Genomic DNA, 15,396 nt, shown 5'->3' with positions numbered 1-15,396 from the left:
AATATTAAGAGCTAAAATATATTTGATCTTAGTTTATTCATTCAATATCTAATTGACTTGTTATTTTTTATTTTATTTGATGTACTATTATAGTATGTATTAATATTTGGAGCTTTGCCTTTTTATTTTAAGTTCTAGTTAAAATTTTCGTAAGTGTTGTTATGTGCTTTTGACATTTTTATTTTTATTTTTATTTTTTTTTACTTCCAATTCTCGTTTTTCATCTAATGTTTGTAAATTATTTTTAGCTTTATTTTTATTATTTAATTTAATTTGTACATTATTTTGACCTATAGGCTAATAATTTGACATTATTATATTAAATTAGCATTGTTGTTAACTTTTTGCACATGTAAGCTGCCCCTAACAGTGTAAATATTAAGAGCTAAAATATATTTAGTCTTAGTGTATTCATTCGATATATAATTTAATGTAGTTATTTTATTTTACTTTACTTTACGCTTAGCGCTTGGACGGAAAGTGCTGCTCTCAACACACAGATAGGTAAATAAACGCAACCTCTGTGTTGCGACGCTGTATGCAGCACGATGCTAAGTAGATGAGAATGAAATCAAATACATTGTACACGCGGAAGGAAAACTACCTGTTTATCTCACAGTCACTCAGATATCTTCATAGTTTGCACTACAAGGAATACATGATCATCCCAGAAACTACAGCGAGGCTAAAATGAATTCATGATGGTAAGACCAAACTGACTTCCACTGTGTAACAAATGAACTTAGAACAGCGATTTAAAGCGATCGAAACGCGTGAAGAATACTTCAATCAAAACAAATGAACATGTAATCTAAGTAATCATCAGTCACGTTATACCTGTCTGTTTACAAATATAGTCTAGTGAATTGATTCGTGTCAGACGAAACGGCATCATGTAGCGAGACAGCTTAATTCAGTTAAAGAGATAGTTCACCCCAAAATTCTGTCATCATTTACTAATTTTCATGTTGTTCCTAAACTGTATGGCTTGCTTTCGTTTTGCCTTTCTTCACAAAAGGTAGAATGACAGCCTCAGTCAATCATTGTGTGGAATGAAAAAACATGCTGATGGTAAGTAAATTATGACTCCGGTCTATTCCTTAACTTTACCTTTAACCTTTCGGCCTGATATGATTTCAATGGTATTTATTTTTGTGTTTGCAGGTTAAATGTACTCTGCTCACCAAAATGACTTTTGTGCTGCTCCAAAGGAGAAGCCTGTCACAGCTAAACAAGACTTTATCTAGTTAGCACCTGTATTGATGTGGACGCTTTCTCTGTGGAGATGGAGGAGGAAGACTCATTTACAAAGCGCCAGGATGCCAGATCCTCTCTTCCTCAGTTTGAGGATGAGAGGCCTCTCTTTCACAGTAATCAGACGCCACCAGGTCCTTCTGAGCCATTTCTGCTGTCAGGAAGTGATGTAAAAGTTCCATACACCATCAATCGTTATTTACGTGACTACCAGCGAGAAGGCATAAAATTCATCTATCATAACTATGCCAAATCTAGAGGATGCATTTTGGGTGATGACATGGGTCTTGGAAAGACTGTTCAGGTATGTAAATCTGCATGTTACAATGTATAGATTAAACCTTTTAAGGACTGCTCATTTTCCTCTTTCCTTTTTTCCTTTAGGTCATCGGCTTCCTGGCTGCAGTTCTGCGGAAAACAGGTACATGGAAAGACGTCGAAAACAATAAACCACAGTTTTTGCTGTCACAGAAGCCATCAGAACAAGTTCAGAAGGTATTATGACTGTCAGATCTAATATTTCCTCATTAGATGATTTTCTATTGCATAATACTGCATTAAAAACCCTTTCTTTTATGTTTGTTTCTATTCAGGTTTTCCTCATTGTGGCTCCGCTCTCTCTTCTCTACAACTGGAAAGATGAGTTAGACACGTGGGGTCATTTCAGAGTCGTGGTCGTGCATGGTGTGAGGAAGGATGAAGAATTGGCGCGAGTGCAGAGAGGAAGATGTGAGATTGCTCTTACAACTTATGAGACCCTTAGACTCTGTTTGGACCAGTTTAACAGGTATATTATTGCTACCGAGTGATGTTTTTTTTTGTTGTTTATGCAACATGTTTTATTACCGTTTTTATTACCGACTTACCTTGTCGTGTCATGTTCTCTTATGCTCACCAAGGCTATAATAAAGAAAAAACAGTAATTTGGTTCATGGATTAGAATAAAAAAAAAAGGTTTTCTATTTTCCCTTTTAATATATTGTAAAATGATTTTTTCAGGATTCTTTGATGAAAAGAAAGTTCAAAAGAAAAGCATTTATTTCAAATAAAAATATCAGCATTTTACTATCACTTTTGATCACTTTAATGCATCATTGCTAAAAAAAAAACCCCATTAATTTCTTTAAAAAAAGTCCTGCTGACACCAAACCTTTGCACAGTATTGCATTTTAGTTACATTTAGTATACTGTAAAATGGTTACTGCCCTAGTTCATGGTTCAGTATAGTTTTTAACATATTCTTTTTCTGCCTTTCTTTGGAATTGAAAAGCGAACGATGTTGATTAATCTTTTACACAATATAATGTCTCACTTGGTTTTGTGCAGTATTGATTGGGCTGCCGTTATCGTTGATGAAGCTCACAAAATAAAGAACCCAAAGTCCCAGATCACTCAGGCCATGAAGGACATGAGATGTAAAGTGAGGGTTGGACTGACAGGAACAATCCTTCAGAACAACCTGGAGGAATTGTGGTCTGTTATGGACTGGTGAGGCACTCAGAAAGCATGACTATTTTTAACCCTAATTGATGTACTTATGCTGCATTTTGATTTGGATGGTGACTTAGAAGGTCACAGCTTTTGTAGGCAGTTTAATAGGTTTTGAAACACAAGTTATTTCTTTTTGTGCCATTATAGCATTATGATAATGGTCATTTCTCCATTAATTCACTTAAATGTCACAGGGCCATTCCTGGATGCCTGGGTTCTCCGGTGGGTTTTAAAAACAAGTTTTCGGACCCCATAGAGCATGGACAAAAGCACACCGTGACAAAAAGAGCTCTAGCAGAAGGCCGTAAAGCAGTTCAGGATCTTGCCAAAAGACTCTCACACTGGTTCCTCAGGAGAACAAAGGCCCTCATCAGTGACCAGCTACCTAAGAAAGATGATCGAGTGAGTTATTGGCTAGCTCAAGTTGAAAAAACCAACTGAATTAATATGCTATCTCATAGTATGTGCTCTAATATGAGCTACTTCTGGTCTTGCACCTCTCCAGGTGGTCTATTGCTCTCTCACAGACTTCCAGCGGAAGGTGTATCATGCCGTGCTGGAAACAGACGATGTGACCCTGTTGTTGCAGAGCTCAGGAAAGTGTCACTGTGGCAGTGGCCGTCCACGGAAGAAGTGCTGCTACAAACTGAACGCAGACGGTGTGCCAGTTAGATACCTGTACTTCAGTTATCTAACTATTCTCAGAAAGGTGGCCAATCATGTTGCACTACTGCAGTCCAAAGAAGGAACCAGCAAAAAACAGGTTAGTAATTGGGTGTAGTGGAAATAGTGCAGGATTGTTGTCAAATGCATTACCGTTCTAAAGTTTTGGGGGTTGGTAAGTTTTTTTTATCAAATCATGTCATTGGATCAAAAATACAGTAAAAAAAAAAGTAATATTGTGAAATATTGCAATTTAAAGTAGATGTTTTCTATTTACATTTATTTAAAAATGTCTTTACTGTAATATATCCTTAAAAGTAATTTCTTTCAAAAAATAAAATTTTACTGACCCCAAAACTTTTGAACTGTAGTATATGTCGTTCATCCAACAAAATCAGTATAGCTGGTCTGTTGAAACTATTATGAGGTTTGATTGGACAGTATGTATCATGTCGTAATTTTGTAATGGCTCAAATACACTCTGTTGGTCAAGTACATATTATCTTTATCATCATTATCTTTTATCTTTCTGTAAATATTTTTGTGATTTTTTTTCTTCCAACCACAGGAGAAATATGTGACAGCCATTTGTGAACAAGTTTTTAGGAAATTTCCAGATTTCACAGGGAGGTGCAAACAAGCAGCCTTTGAAGCAATGTCTGACCCCATGTACAGTGGAAAAATGAAGGTGAGGCATTTTTCCCAAAGATCAAGAACTTCTATCACAATAATTGTATGTTAAACATTTTTTTTCTTTCTGATTTTTACTTACCCTTCCAACATTTTCATTGGCCCCACTAAAGGAATGAGTCATTTTTAACTATGCGTTTTTATATTTTCTAGAATATATTTAATTTTCATTAAATTCGATTTGAAAACAAATGATATATATGTATAGTTCAGTCATGAAACTCTAGATGGCGCAGGCTGACGGGTATTAACGTAACTGATGATATTCACAGTGTTAAACGACTTGGCACAATCTGATTGGTTCATGTTGCATCCGCAGCCAATGAGCTTGCTACTTTACATTTAAATGGCTGGTTAGCATTCACTTGAGCATTTGCAGTGTGCTTTCAGAGTTCCTCTGAAACCCACTACCTTCCCCAGCTCCACCTGTATAGATCTGCTATGGGGTATTTTATATGCAATTTGTGCTGTAGCAGTATGTCTTAAATACTCACAGCACTGTATCACCGTATGTATTGGCAGTAGCAAGTTCCCGTACTTGCTTGCAGCAGCAGCAATATTATTGATAAAATTATTGATTTTTCTTTTAAGCCAAAAATCATTAGGATATTAAGTAAAGACCATGTTCCATGAAAATATTTTGTAAATTTCCTACCGTCAATATATCAAAACTTATTTTTTGATTAGTAATATGCATTGCTAAGAACTTCATTTGGACAACTTTAAAGGTGATTTTCTCAGTATTTTGATTTTTTTGCACCCTCAGATTCCAGATTTTCAAATAGTTGTATCTCGGCCAAATGTGGCCCTATCCTAACAAACCATACATCAATGGAAAGCTTATTTGTTCGTCTTTGAGATGATGTATAAATCTCAATTTTAAAAAATGTACCCTTATGACTGGTTTTGTGGTCCAGGGTCACATATATATATATATATATATGTACATATGCACATGTAAATATAAAATTTACATTTAATTTAAAGTTTTCTTTACAAAATGAAAATATGCTTAAAATGATAGAATTATAATGTAATTAAATTCGTAAACAAAAATGAGCTGGAAAACGTTTGCATATGATGGAAAAATGACTAATTGGTTTGTAGTTTTCAACATGTTGTCTTGGTGACAACATAGAAAGGGATGTACAAGATCAATGAATCTCATCCTCATTGTTGAGATGCTAATAACTGTAACATGCAACTAAACATACTTTTCTTTAGTTGCATGTTACAGTTATTAGCATCAGGGGTGCTCAAGCTTCAAACAAACAGCATAGAAAAGTTGCTCTGCCAAGATATCTTCATTTCCAGTCCATTCCAGATTTTTCCCTGGCAATATGGAGATTAATAAACCCTCTTGTGGCTAGCACTGGCCCTGAGCTGTCTTCCCTCGCAGGCTGTGGATACACTTCCTTGAGAAATAACAAGGACAGTATTTAGTGTTTCTTCAGGCCTTCCTTTCAAAGGTTTCCCCCTCCCTTTAGCCGGAGCATCTTGAGGGTGCTGTTATTGGCAGATGCTGAGTTACTGGCATCCTCACAAGAATGGGTGCTGGTTTCTGAAACATCAGCAATAGAAAGAAAAGACACAGCCCGCTCTGTTAATCTCTACCCAGTGGCTGCTGACTGACGTGTTACTTCTCGTTTTCTCATTACGATTTAAATGAAAACCTTTGTGTTTTCACATGTTATGATAAGCAAGATTGTCTTTGCACCAGTCATCGTTTTGTGAAGCATGTCCTGTTTTTCTTCCTGTTTCAGGTCTTGCAAAAGCTACTCAACCACTTTATCGCAAAGAAAGACAAAGTTCTACTCTTCTCTCTCTCCACCAAGGTGAGGGGCTTACAAAAAGTTTGTAAAAGAAATGACATTTTTAAAAACATTTCAAAATATATACATGGAATTAATTTGAATTTTCTAATAAGTGTGAATCAGGTAAAACAAACCTTTCTTTATATATATTTTAACAGCTGTTAGATGTTCTAGAAAGCTATTGCATGGCTGAGGGTCTGGAGTATCACAGACTAGATGGAAACACCAAGTCTAAGGACCGAGTTAAGATAGTGAAACAGTTCAACAGCTCTCGGGATGTCAACCTGTGTCTGGTGTCTACCTTGTGAGTGTGGCTTTAGAAGTTATTATGTTTCGTTATAAGATCTCACATACATTTATGACAACATGATTCATAATGACTTTGATCCTCATGTTTCTTCTCTAGGGCGGGTGGGCTTGGTCTTAACTTCGTTGGAGCGAATGTTGTTGTGTTGTTTGATCCAACATGGAATCCTGCCAATGATCTTCAGGCTATTGACAGGTGAGAAAAAGTCATAACATTAGGTATTCACATCTCACAACAGCATGCCAGAAAGATGAAGTACTATGTTTTGAATACTGACAATCATTCTCAAAATTCTGCACCAGTAGATATACTGCTGTTCAAAAGATTGAAAGAAATGAATACTGATACGTTGAACAATACCTTGTTTACCAAAGACCTATTAAATTAATCAAAAGTGATAACTAAATTTTACAAAAGATTTTACAAAATTTCAGTTTCAAATAAATGCTGTTCTTTTGAACTTTTTATTCAATAAAGAATCCTGGAAAAAATTTAATGGTTTCAATAAAAATATTAAGCAGAACAACTGCTTTTCAACATTGCTAATAGTAAGAAATCTTTGTTGAGAATATATGAAAGATTTCTGAAGGATCATGTGAGTAATTGCTGCTAAAAATTAAGCTGTGCCATCACAGGAACATTACATTTGAAAATATAAAATGAAAGACGGTTGTTTTAAATTATAATAATGTTTCACAAGATTTTTACTGTATTTTGTTTGCCTTGATTAGCATAAGAGACGTCTTTTAAAAAATCTTACCAACCTCAAACTTTTGAATGGTAACCCAACATTTAACCCAAGTTGTATGGAAATGATCAAGGTCCCAATAAGACCTGTAAATCTTTCTGCTTTCATTTACAGGGCGTATCGTATTGGCCAGTGCAGGGATGTGACCGTTTTTAGACTTATCTCTTTAGGAACAGTAGAGGAGATCATATACCTGCGCCAGATTTACAAACAGGTAAGTTCATAAAAAATAGACATAATACCGTGCATCAAAGGTGAAAGGGTGCATATATTAACAATTTTAAAAATGTAACAATTTTATTAATAAATGTTCTTATAGTTGTAGCCACATACTCAAATAGCTTTAGTTTTAGCTCCCTCATCCTTACACTAAAATTATGTCAAATCTAACACAAATGTTTTTCTCCTTGATTTTTTGACAGCAACTTCAGTCATCAGTCATAGGCCGGGAGAATGCTAGACGCTACTTTGAGGCTGTTCAGGGAACCGATGGCCAAGCAGGAGAGCTGTTTGGCATCCGAAACCTTTTTCGTCTGCAGACTGATGGCACCTGTCTTACTCACCGCATCCTGGAGGTAAAAAGACAAAAAAATTGCATTGTTACATGCTCTCTAACTCCGCATTCCGCTCCTGTATATATCTGTAATTGACATCTGTTATATCAGTTGGTTATTGCTGCCCTAGTCTTGTGGTATTAAAGTAGATTTTTAGTTTTTAGAATTTGTAATTCAGAGTTTCTGAGGAGCATGTGGATGCTATCTGAAGGGTTTCTACATATCCCTAATGACATCCCTTTAATGAACTGTTTATATGAAATGAATTCCTTCTCACTGACATGATGGGAATCGCGTGTTTGGTTCACAGAGGGAGGGCCGAGTGGAGGTGGGGATCACGACAGCCAGAACTCAAGCTCTGGACGAGAGGTTGCAGGAGCCAGTGAGTACCCACCCTTTCACAGACCGGTGTCTGAAGCATTTCTTTTTCCCACCCATCCCTCCCCTCTTCTTTCCCATCATCCATCTATTCCCACGGCATGACAGGCGAACACATGGTCATAATCAACCCCCTCTCAAGCCCAATGGTGAAGACCACACAGAAACGTACTATCTATACCACATTTATTTACTCAGCAGAGGCCTTATCTAATTGTTCTGCTGGAAAGAACCTCACACATTGTTTTTCTGAAGAGGATGGGCACTGACTGCAGCGCTGCGGCTTGTTAAAGTCAATGTTTTGCTGAAAACTGGATGTCGCTATCAGTTAAAGTGTGATAAAGTTGCATTTGATGTGTTTTAGGTGTTATTGATTAAAAACGGTTATATAAATTTCAATCTGAATTGGTTTAGAATATAAATTATTGCCAAATATGACTTTTCCCTGGTCGAGAGCAGTGTTTCCTACAATGTTCTGTTTTTGCACCATTTCAGTTGTATTTTAATTTTTGCATTTAGCAAAGATGAAACCGTAGAAAGTCGTTTATTTTATCACCCAGATTACATTCAGTTTAGACCACTAGCTTAAATATAACATTGTTTGGAGATACAGCATTTCTGTTGTTCAATAGCAATAGCAGAAAGCTATTGCGTGCATATTGGTATATTGTGTATATTATGGAAAAACGGGAAATAAATTGTATAAATATATGTTAAAATATAGCATATGTATAGTTTGCAGATTTTCGGTTACAAATACAAATAAATTGACGTATAACAAAAATGAAGATAAAATAATAAAAAAAGGAACAAATAAAAATTATCTAAAACTTCAAAGCAAAAATAAAGCTACAACACCTTTTTGAAGAGCAACTCACTAAACTTTTGTATCTTTATTTTTCATATTTATATACAAATAATCGTTAAACAAACCATCTCCAGCATAAAACTAACAGAGCCTCTTGATTCACCTCAGGATCTTCAGTCAGCAGATGCTGCTACTGAGAGAGCAGGTGGATCAGCTGGTGCTGGGTTTAAACCCGCTGGGGTGTTGGACTTCAGCAGTGCAAGTGAGGATGAAGATCCCTGCTGCTCCAGGCGCAGGCCCTCAGAAGCACTCACAGGAGAAGTGGGGGGAGATGGTGCTACCTGCATTGGCAATATGGGCCTGTATGATCTGCTCCAGAGACAAATGGCTCAGAGAGAACAGCAGGAGAAGGACAGTGATGAGGACTCTAGTAGTCAGGATGAGGACAACTGTGAAAAACCCATCATGATTAAGGGACAAACATCTAAGATGCGGGATCTGTCCGTTGAATCCAAGGAAATGTTGGAGGGAGTCATTGATAGTAAACAGCAGAAAAAATCAGCAGACCATGAGCTCCTTCCAACAAGTTCACATAAACACAACAAAGACAGCATGACTGCTCGCAAGAATCGTTTTCACAAAAGGGTGAAGTTTGCAGAAAAACGATCTGAAGATGACGTTCCCCTGGAAGGCATGAGATGTATGAAGGACAATAAATCAGCTGACAGATGGTCCTCTGGGAGGGACAACTCCACTCAAAAATCTTTGGGCATAAAGAGCCGAAACTCATGGCAAACATCAGGATCTGACAAAACCCAATCCAGAGATGAAGAAAACACTGGAACACTGGACTCATTAATAGGTAGAACATTTAATAGCTTGGACCATTTATTGGGAATCATCTTGTATATTTAATATATTTTTTGATTTTTACAAATCATCACACACAGAATATATAATTTAATCAAACAAAAGTCATTTAAGAAAATCACAGATAATTTGCAGCAACCAAATAACAATAAACAAAAATAATAATTAACAATTACATTAGAGTTCACTGTGTTGTTTCAGTCAAAAAACAAACAGATGACAAATTTGGAACTTTTGGAAGAAGACTGAAGTAATTTTGAGACTGTTTCAATGTAATATACCTGAACCTATTTTCTGACTTCTCTGACAGGTGGTCTTCAGCACGTGAGCTACACCCACTCTAATCAGAAGGTAGTGGGCTCCAGCAGAGCAGAAGACCGCCTGAGCCGTGCTGCAGTACGAGATGTGTTTGAACTCAACAAGCACTCGCAGCTTCTTGCAAACCAGCTTCCAGACTCGTCAGAGGTTTCAATATGTTTTTTTTAAGAGTGAAAAATTTAAGGGGGTCTGAATACTTTCCGTACCCACTGTATATATGCATGCTGTAGGGTGAATTAAACAGTTGCTGCACTTTTTGTGTTCAGTATTTTAGTGCAACTAACAATAGTATTTCGGTATGCTTTAGAGATTTATTTTTTATTTTTTTATATATATATAAATCTGTTGCACAATATGTGTTTAAGTACGTGTTATCATTTAAACAAACCATGCCTTATTTTTGCACACCACAATTTAAGTAACAATTTTCACACTTTTGCATACATTATTTCAGTGCAAGTACAAAAATATAATTTATTAAAATAAATTTTGAACTACATGCTTGTCATATGAACAACAGTATAATACTCAAATTATTTTACAATCCCGAATTACACAAAACTTCTGAATTTCCTGCCAGACTTGACTCAAAGTAAAAACCTCTGTTCAGTCAAATGTTGACTCTGTAACTGCTCCATTCTGTGAAAGATTCATCAGACTGATTGAGACCAATTACTTAAAATGTATATATTTTCTTTCAGAGTGATTAATTAAAAGAAATGGCAGATTTTTTAATTTTGCATTATTTTGTGGTACATTAGACTTTTTTATATTTTATTACATTAAGCTCAGGCTGGAAAATCATAATTCCTGTAAAATATCATTTCTCTCACTGTGGTGCAGAAGATTCAGCTCTGCGGTGCGGGAAACACTGCATGACGTGGAATATTGTCCTTGGCTGTTTAAAATTATGTTTTGTTGTGTAAATCTACTGCAAATGCAGATCTGATACGTGCTAGTTTTCAGCATTGCACACAGCATGATATTTATCTGTATTGGTAATGTTTTGTCCGTTGTATTTTATATATTATATAATTATTAACATATTAGTTCCAGATATAATTTTTTGGTTGATCAATCCAGAATTATTAGGAAAAGAATCATGATTTTTGGGGAAAGATTTGTTAAATAATTTTTAGAGCCCAATTCTAATATACTGTATTTATTGTGTTGTAGACCCAGTCATCTGATCCCGTACTCACAGATCATGTTGATGGAGATCGGACAATGCTGGAATATGTCAGACCCCACAATGAACATCTGGTCAAACACAACATCAAAACCTCTTACCGCCTGAACAATGTTACTGTCATAGTGGGCGAGACACCCAGTAGCATGTGCAGGTAACTCTATTCTCTGCTCCAAAATACGACTCGCCGTCAACTCTGCACAAAGCAAATAATCGTGTCAATTGGGCTAAGAACAGCAAGTCAGTTCAAATTCCTGGTAGCGCAGGGCCATGTGCCAGTTCTCCCCACAGCTATGGTGTGCTGCCCCCGCCTGGCCCCCGGGGCTGCAGGAGTGAGGGAAGACCACCCCAGAGCCCTCTCACCCACCCGTTTCCCAAGTCATGAGCAAAACCCCCTCTTTATTCTGCTTTTCTCCTCAGTACAGTCTCATAAATGTACTGTTTGTTCATCTAATGGTGAAAACACACACTCATACACACAAGCATGTACTATTTTCCTTGATGAACTGCTGTAATGTGATTCAGCTCCACACAGACGCATGCTTAAGAGGCTTACTTCATAGATAGCGTTTGCTTTGGAACCACAAAGGGTGGCAACCACCATTAGAAGTTACGCCACAAGCAGCTTTTGAGCTCTTTCAGTTTCAAATTACTAAGAGGTTTTCTTTAAAGACACTAACGCTGAATTTTCGGAGTTGTTGTTTTATGCTTTAAAAATGGGCTTTTAAAATGTTGAATTTGGGGTTAGTCATTGAATTTATATTAAAAGGATAGATCACCCAACATTTGTCATCAGTTATACACTCCGCTGCATGTCATTGAAAGCCCGTATGACTTTATTTCAATTGCGGAACATAAAGGAAGATATTTGGAAGAATGTTGGTTACCAAACAGTTGGTTAACATTGATTTTCAATTAATTGTCAAAAAACTAACAAACCAACAACATTTGGGCATTTCTTCAAATATCTTTAATGTTCCACATAAGAACAAAAGTCAAGACAGGTTTCAGACAACACGAGGGTGAATACATGATGACAGAGTATTTAATTTTGGCTGAACTCTCCCTTTAAGAGCATGTTTTATGTCACATGTTTTGTAGCTTTTAGCATTAAGCAAATCTTCTGGTTCTTATTATGTTGTAACTTATGGGCTGTGGTTTAATTATATAATATACAGACTTGTCATAAACTTGCTCCCTGCCTGTATTTTGCAATGCATGGAGGATAAAACAATCTCTTAGAACACTACAAATATACTCCGTTTTTAACTAAACTACTTATTAATATTTCAAATTCCAAGTTGTGTGGTCTAACCAACTTGCAGAAACATTCAGGGAAAACAAACAAACAGGAAATTATATATGAAGAGCCCTGCAGACCCTCATGACTGTGTGTCAAGGTCCATAAGTCTCTTAAAATGTAAAAGATAATTTGACATTTTTAGACAAGGTTAGTTCAGGTTGTAAAATGTCACATGGTTTGACTCTGTTCATGTAATGAAACCAACATGTATACAAAGAGTACTTTTTTAAGTATTGGGCATGTGTATTTTAAATAGATTTGTAAAAACTATTTCCTATTTGTCTTTGTCTTTATAGAAAGTCTGTCTTTTGCCTGTATAGAAGCCAGAGTTGCCGCAGATTACCAAATTAACATGCTTAACAAGGGTTTTGTAGTTAGCTGTCTCTCTAACATAAGTTGTGTCATTAAGATGATATTTGGTCTTGCAGACAGCAGTTGGAAGACATGGCTCAGCTTTTTGGATTCGACTCTGTGCGGGACTTTGCAGAAGAGATTCTGAAGAACGATTCGGAGCAGAGACTTAGCCGATTACGGCACTTCTACAGCCAGAAGAGCCCTGAGCTTAAGAACATCATCAGAAAGACCTTTCCTAAACCCATCGAGCCAGAGCCACCACCTCCGTCTACAGCCAGACAAAGACCTACCTCAAAAAGAGCCCACCCAATCTCCCCTCTTAAAACTCAAGTTGAGGTACCAGCCCCTGAGGTTGAGGATGGAAGAAAAACATCAAAGAAAAAGAAAGTGGGTGAAACAGAAACCTCTGAGGTTCACCTTCATTGCAGTACAGACCTCACAAACAATAAAATGAAGATGCCCTCCACAGACAAATTCTCATCATCGACTTCTGGACATGTTCCTCAAAGGAGCTGTGCACCAGTAGAAGAAAGTAAAACCAACATAACTACTTCCTCACAACCTTTCAAGGACAAGGAATACCCTTCACAGTCATTTCGTGTCTCCACAGATGGTTGTGTTGCATCAAGCTCAACCCAGACCAACAGCTCCTCCCAAATCACTGACCTTATAGGTGACACATCCATCCTGGATGACTTGTTCAAGTCAAAGAGGCAAACTGTGGACCAAGCTAGAGATGTGAAAGCATCCACATGCACAGAAAGAGCAAAAAGTAAAGGAAAAGACTTTTGGGACATTTTGAATGAAGGAAATGAGGAGAGCATTAACAAACTCACAGATCTGACAGAGGTGGAGAAGATCTGTAACAGTGCCAGTGTCTCTGCAAAGTCTAGGAGCAATCAGAAAGCCGAAAGCTCGCAACTTTGGAAAAAAAATGAGAAATTTCTCTGGAAACGATAGTTTTCAAATTCCTTCAACGTGCTTCTTTTTTATTTTATTAATATTTTTTAAATGATTATTTACAATGTTATGTTTTATTGAAAGTGCAGGCTTTTTATTTAAGTCCATTTGTTTTTATTTCTTTTTCATTTTCATTTAAAAAAAAAAAATTATTTTAGTTTTTCTTTCTCAGGATTCAGTAGGTTTCACTGTATATTGACTGTCAGTTAATGCTTTTATTCTTGTTTTATTAATGATATTAGAGTTCATGTTTTGATGAAGGCACAAGGATGCAATTAAATTTTTTCCCATAAAAGGAGAATTTAGATATTGAAAAAAACAATACGAAAAAAAATAATATTACAATAAAGTAACATTTACAAAGATGGTTCATTGGTGGTTTCATTACATAATCGGAAAATTGGAAAAATTAAGAAAGTAATTGTAATATTAAATTCAAATATAATTAATAAAAAAATATTTTTAATGTATATTTAAAAAACATTCATTAAACGAGCTTAAGGGATGTTGAATGTTATTTAGTAATTTTTTATTTTATTTCCTTAAATATTTTACTGTATTTATATTGGAATTGGAAACTGTTTTTTTTTTTTTTTTTCACACAACTGCCTCTCGTTTGGTTTCAGGCAGCTAAATGGCTTAAATAGTTGGTGGTCTTGGACCTCAGACCAAAAAGTGGCGTAAATAGTTTTGAAGTAGTGTAATTGCTTTGATGAAGTGGCATGAATCTCTCTTTCATGGAAGCTTAAGGCCGCTGCTGCTCGTTTCATCTCGTCTGCTGTGAGTCGCAGAGCTCAGCGCCTGTTGCTATCCTCATTACAGCTGCATTTAAGTCTTAAGTGCATTAGCGGTGGCACTACGAGAGAAATGACACACGTGACCTGCAGCTGTCGTCTCACATCACTCAGCTGTTGCACTGAGGTAAACTGAGGGGGTAGGATTTTCACTCTTGATCTCCTCTTAAATGCTGAAATTAGAAAATGTTGATAGCCATTAATTCAAACCAAGACAAGTTGGGGCTACAACAGGACACTTCAGACAGCCTCCAAACTTCTGGGAGGTAGAACAAGGATGGCATATTGTCTTCACGCAACATTTGCTGCAATTGTTCGGGTGGTTGGTTTACAAAGAATGACAATACCTTTCTGAGAGCTGTAGATTCTTATCTGTACCGTAAAGGCCTTGCAAAATGCACTAAAGGAGTAGGGTGGATTTACTGCTAGAACTGGTTTCTAAATTGATCTTCATTTCTTACTGTATGTTCCTGATCATCAGTAGCTACTGGAGGAAATTGGTTTGTCATTTATGTGGATTTTTTTAAAATTTATTTTAATTTTTTTTACCAGGGTTATGTAAAATATACTGTATATTTAAATATGTTATTATTTCTGGGTATGTATATACTATTCAAATGTTTGGGGTATATATATTTTTAAAGAAATTAATACTTTTATTCAGCAAGGATACTAAACAAATACATTAAGGCATAAAAAAAATTATAAAATGTTCTTTTGGACTTTCTGTTTATGAAAGAATACTAATTTTGTTGCCACAGAAGTGCCACAGTTTCCACAACAACAAAACTTTTGACATTAATCTGGAATGTTTCAAGTTTAACATTAATAATCTGGAATGTTTCAAGTCAGCATATTAAAATGATTTCTGAATGATTATGTGACACTGAAGACTGGAGTA

At 36.2% G+C, this 15,396-nt stretch overlaps 2 protein-coding genes across 2 annotated transcripts in view; one reads left to right on the top strand and one right to left on the bottom strand.

Annotated features, from left to right (window-relative positions):
* The first annotated feature begins 520 nt into the window (after positions 1-520).
* ercc6l2 (excision repair cross-complementation group 6-like 2) lies at positions 521-13,718 on the top strand. Its single transcript, XM_016295435.1, has 19 exons — positions 521-704; positions 1,019-1,071; positions 1,165-1,558; positions 1,639-1,749; positions 1,848-2,041; positions 2,581-2,742; positions 2,940-3,147; positions 3,251-3,508; positions 3,977-4,096; positions 5,862-5,933; positions 6,071-6,216; positions 6,319-6,414; positions 7,082-7,181; positions 7,390-7,542; positions 7,832-7,903; positions 8,876-9,569; positions 9,888-10,042; positions 11,072-11,238; positions 12,816-13,718. Exons 3-19 carry the CDS (start codon positions 1,286-1,288, stop codon positions 13,699-13,701), a joined length of 3,867 nt encoding a protein of 1,288 aa, XP_016150921.1. The 5' UTR covers positions 521-704; positions 1,019-1,071; positions 1,165-1,285; the 3' UTR covers positions 13,702-13,718.
* LOC107602841 (testosterone 17-beta-dehydrogenase 3-like) overlaps positions 11,262-15,396 on the bottom strand; it is a 22,564-nt gene continuing 18,429 nt past the window's right edge. The window contains exon 12 of the mRNA XM_016295437.1: positions 11,262-11,280. The gene's annotated coding sequence lies outside the window, so the exon portion shown is untranslated. The remainder of the gene's footprint in view (positions 11,281-15,396) is intronic.

The sequence above is a fragment of the Sinocyclocheilus grahami genome, unplaced genomic scaffold, assembly GCF_001515645.1.
Source record: "Sinocyclocheilus grahami isolate Dianchi unplaced genomic scaffold, SAMN03320097.WGS_v1.1 scaffold336.1, whole genome shotgun sequence".
In the NCBI taxonomy this organism is placed as follows: Eukaryota; Metazoa; Chordata; class Actinopteri; order Cypriniformes; family Cyprinidae; genus Sinocyclocheilus; species Sinocyclocheilus grahami.
This window is presented reverse-complemented; position numbering and strand designations above follow the sequence as displayed.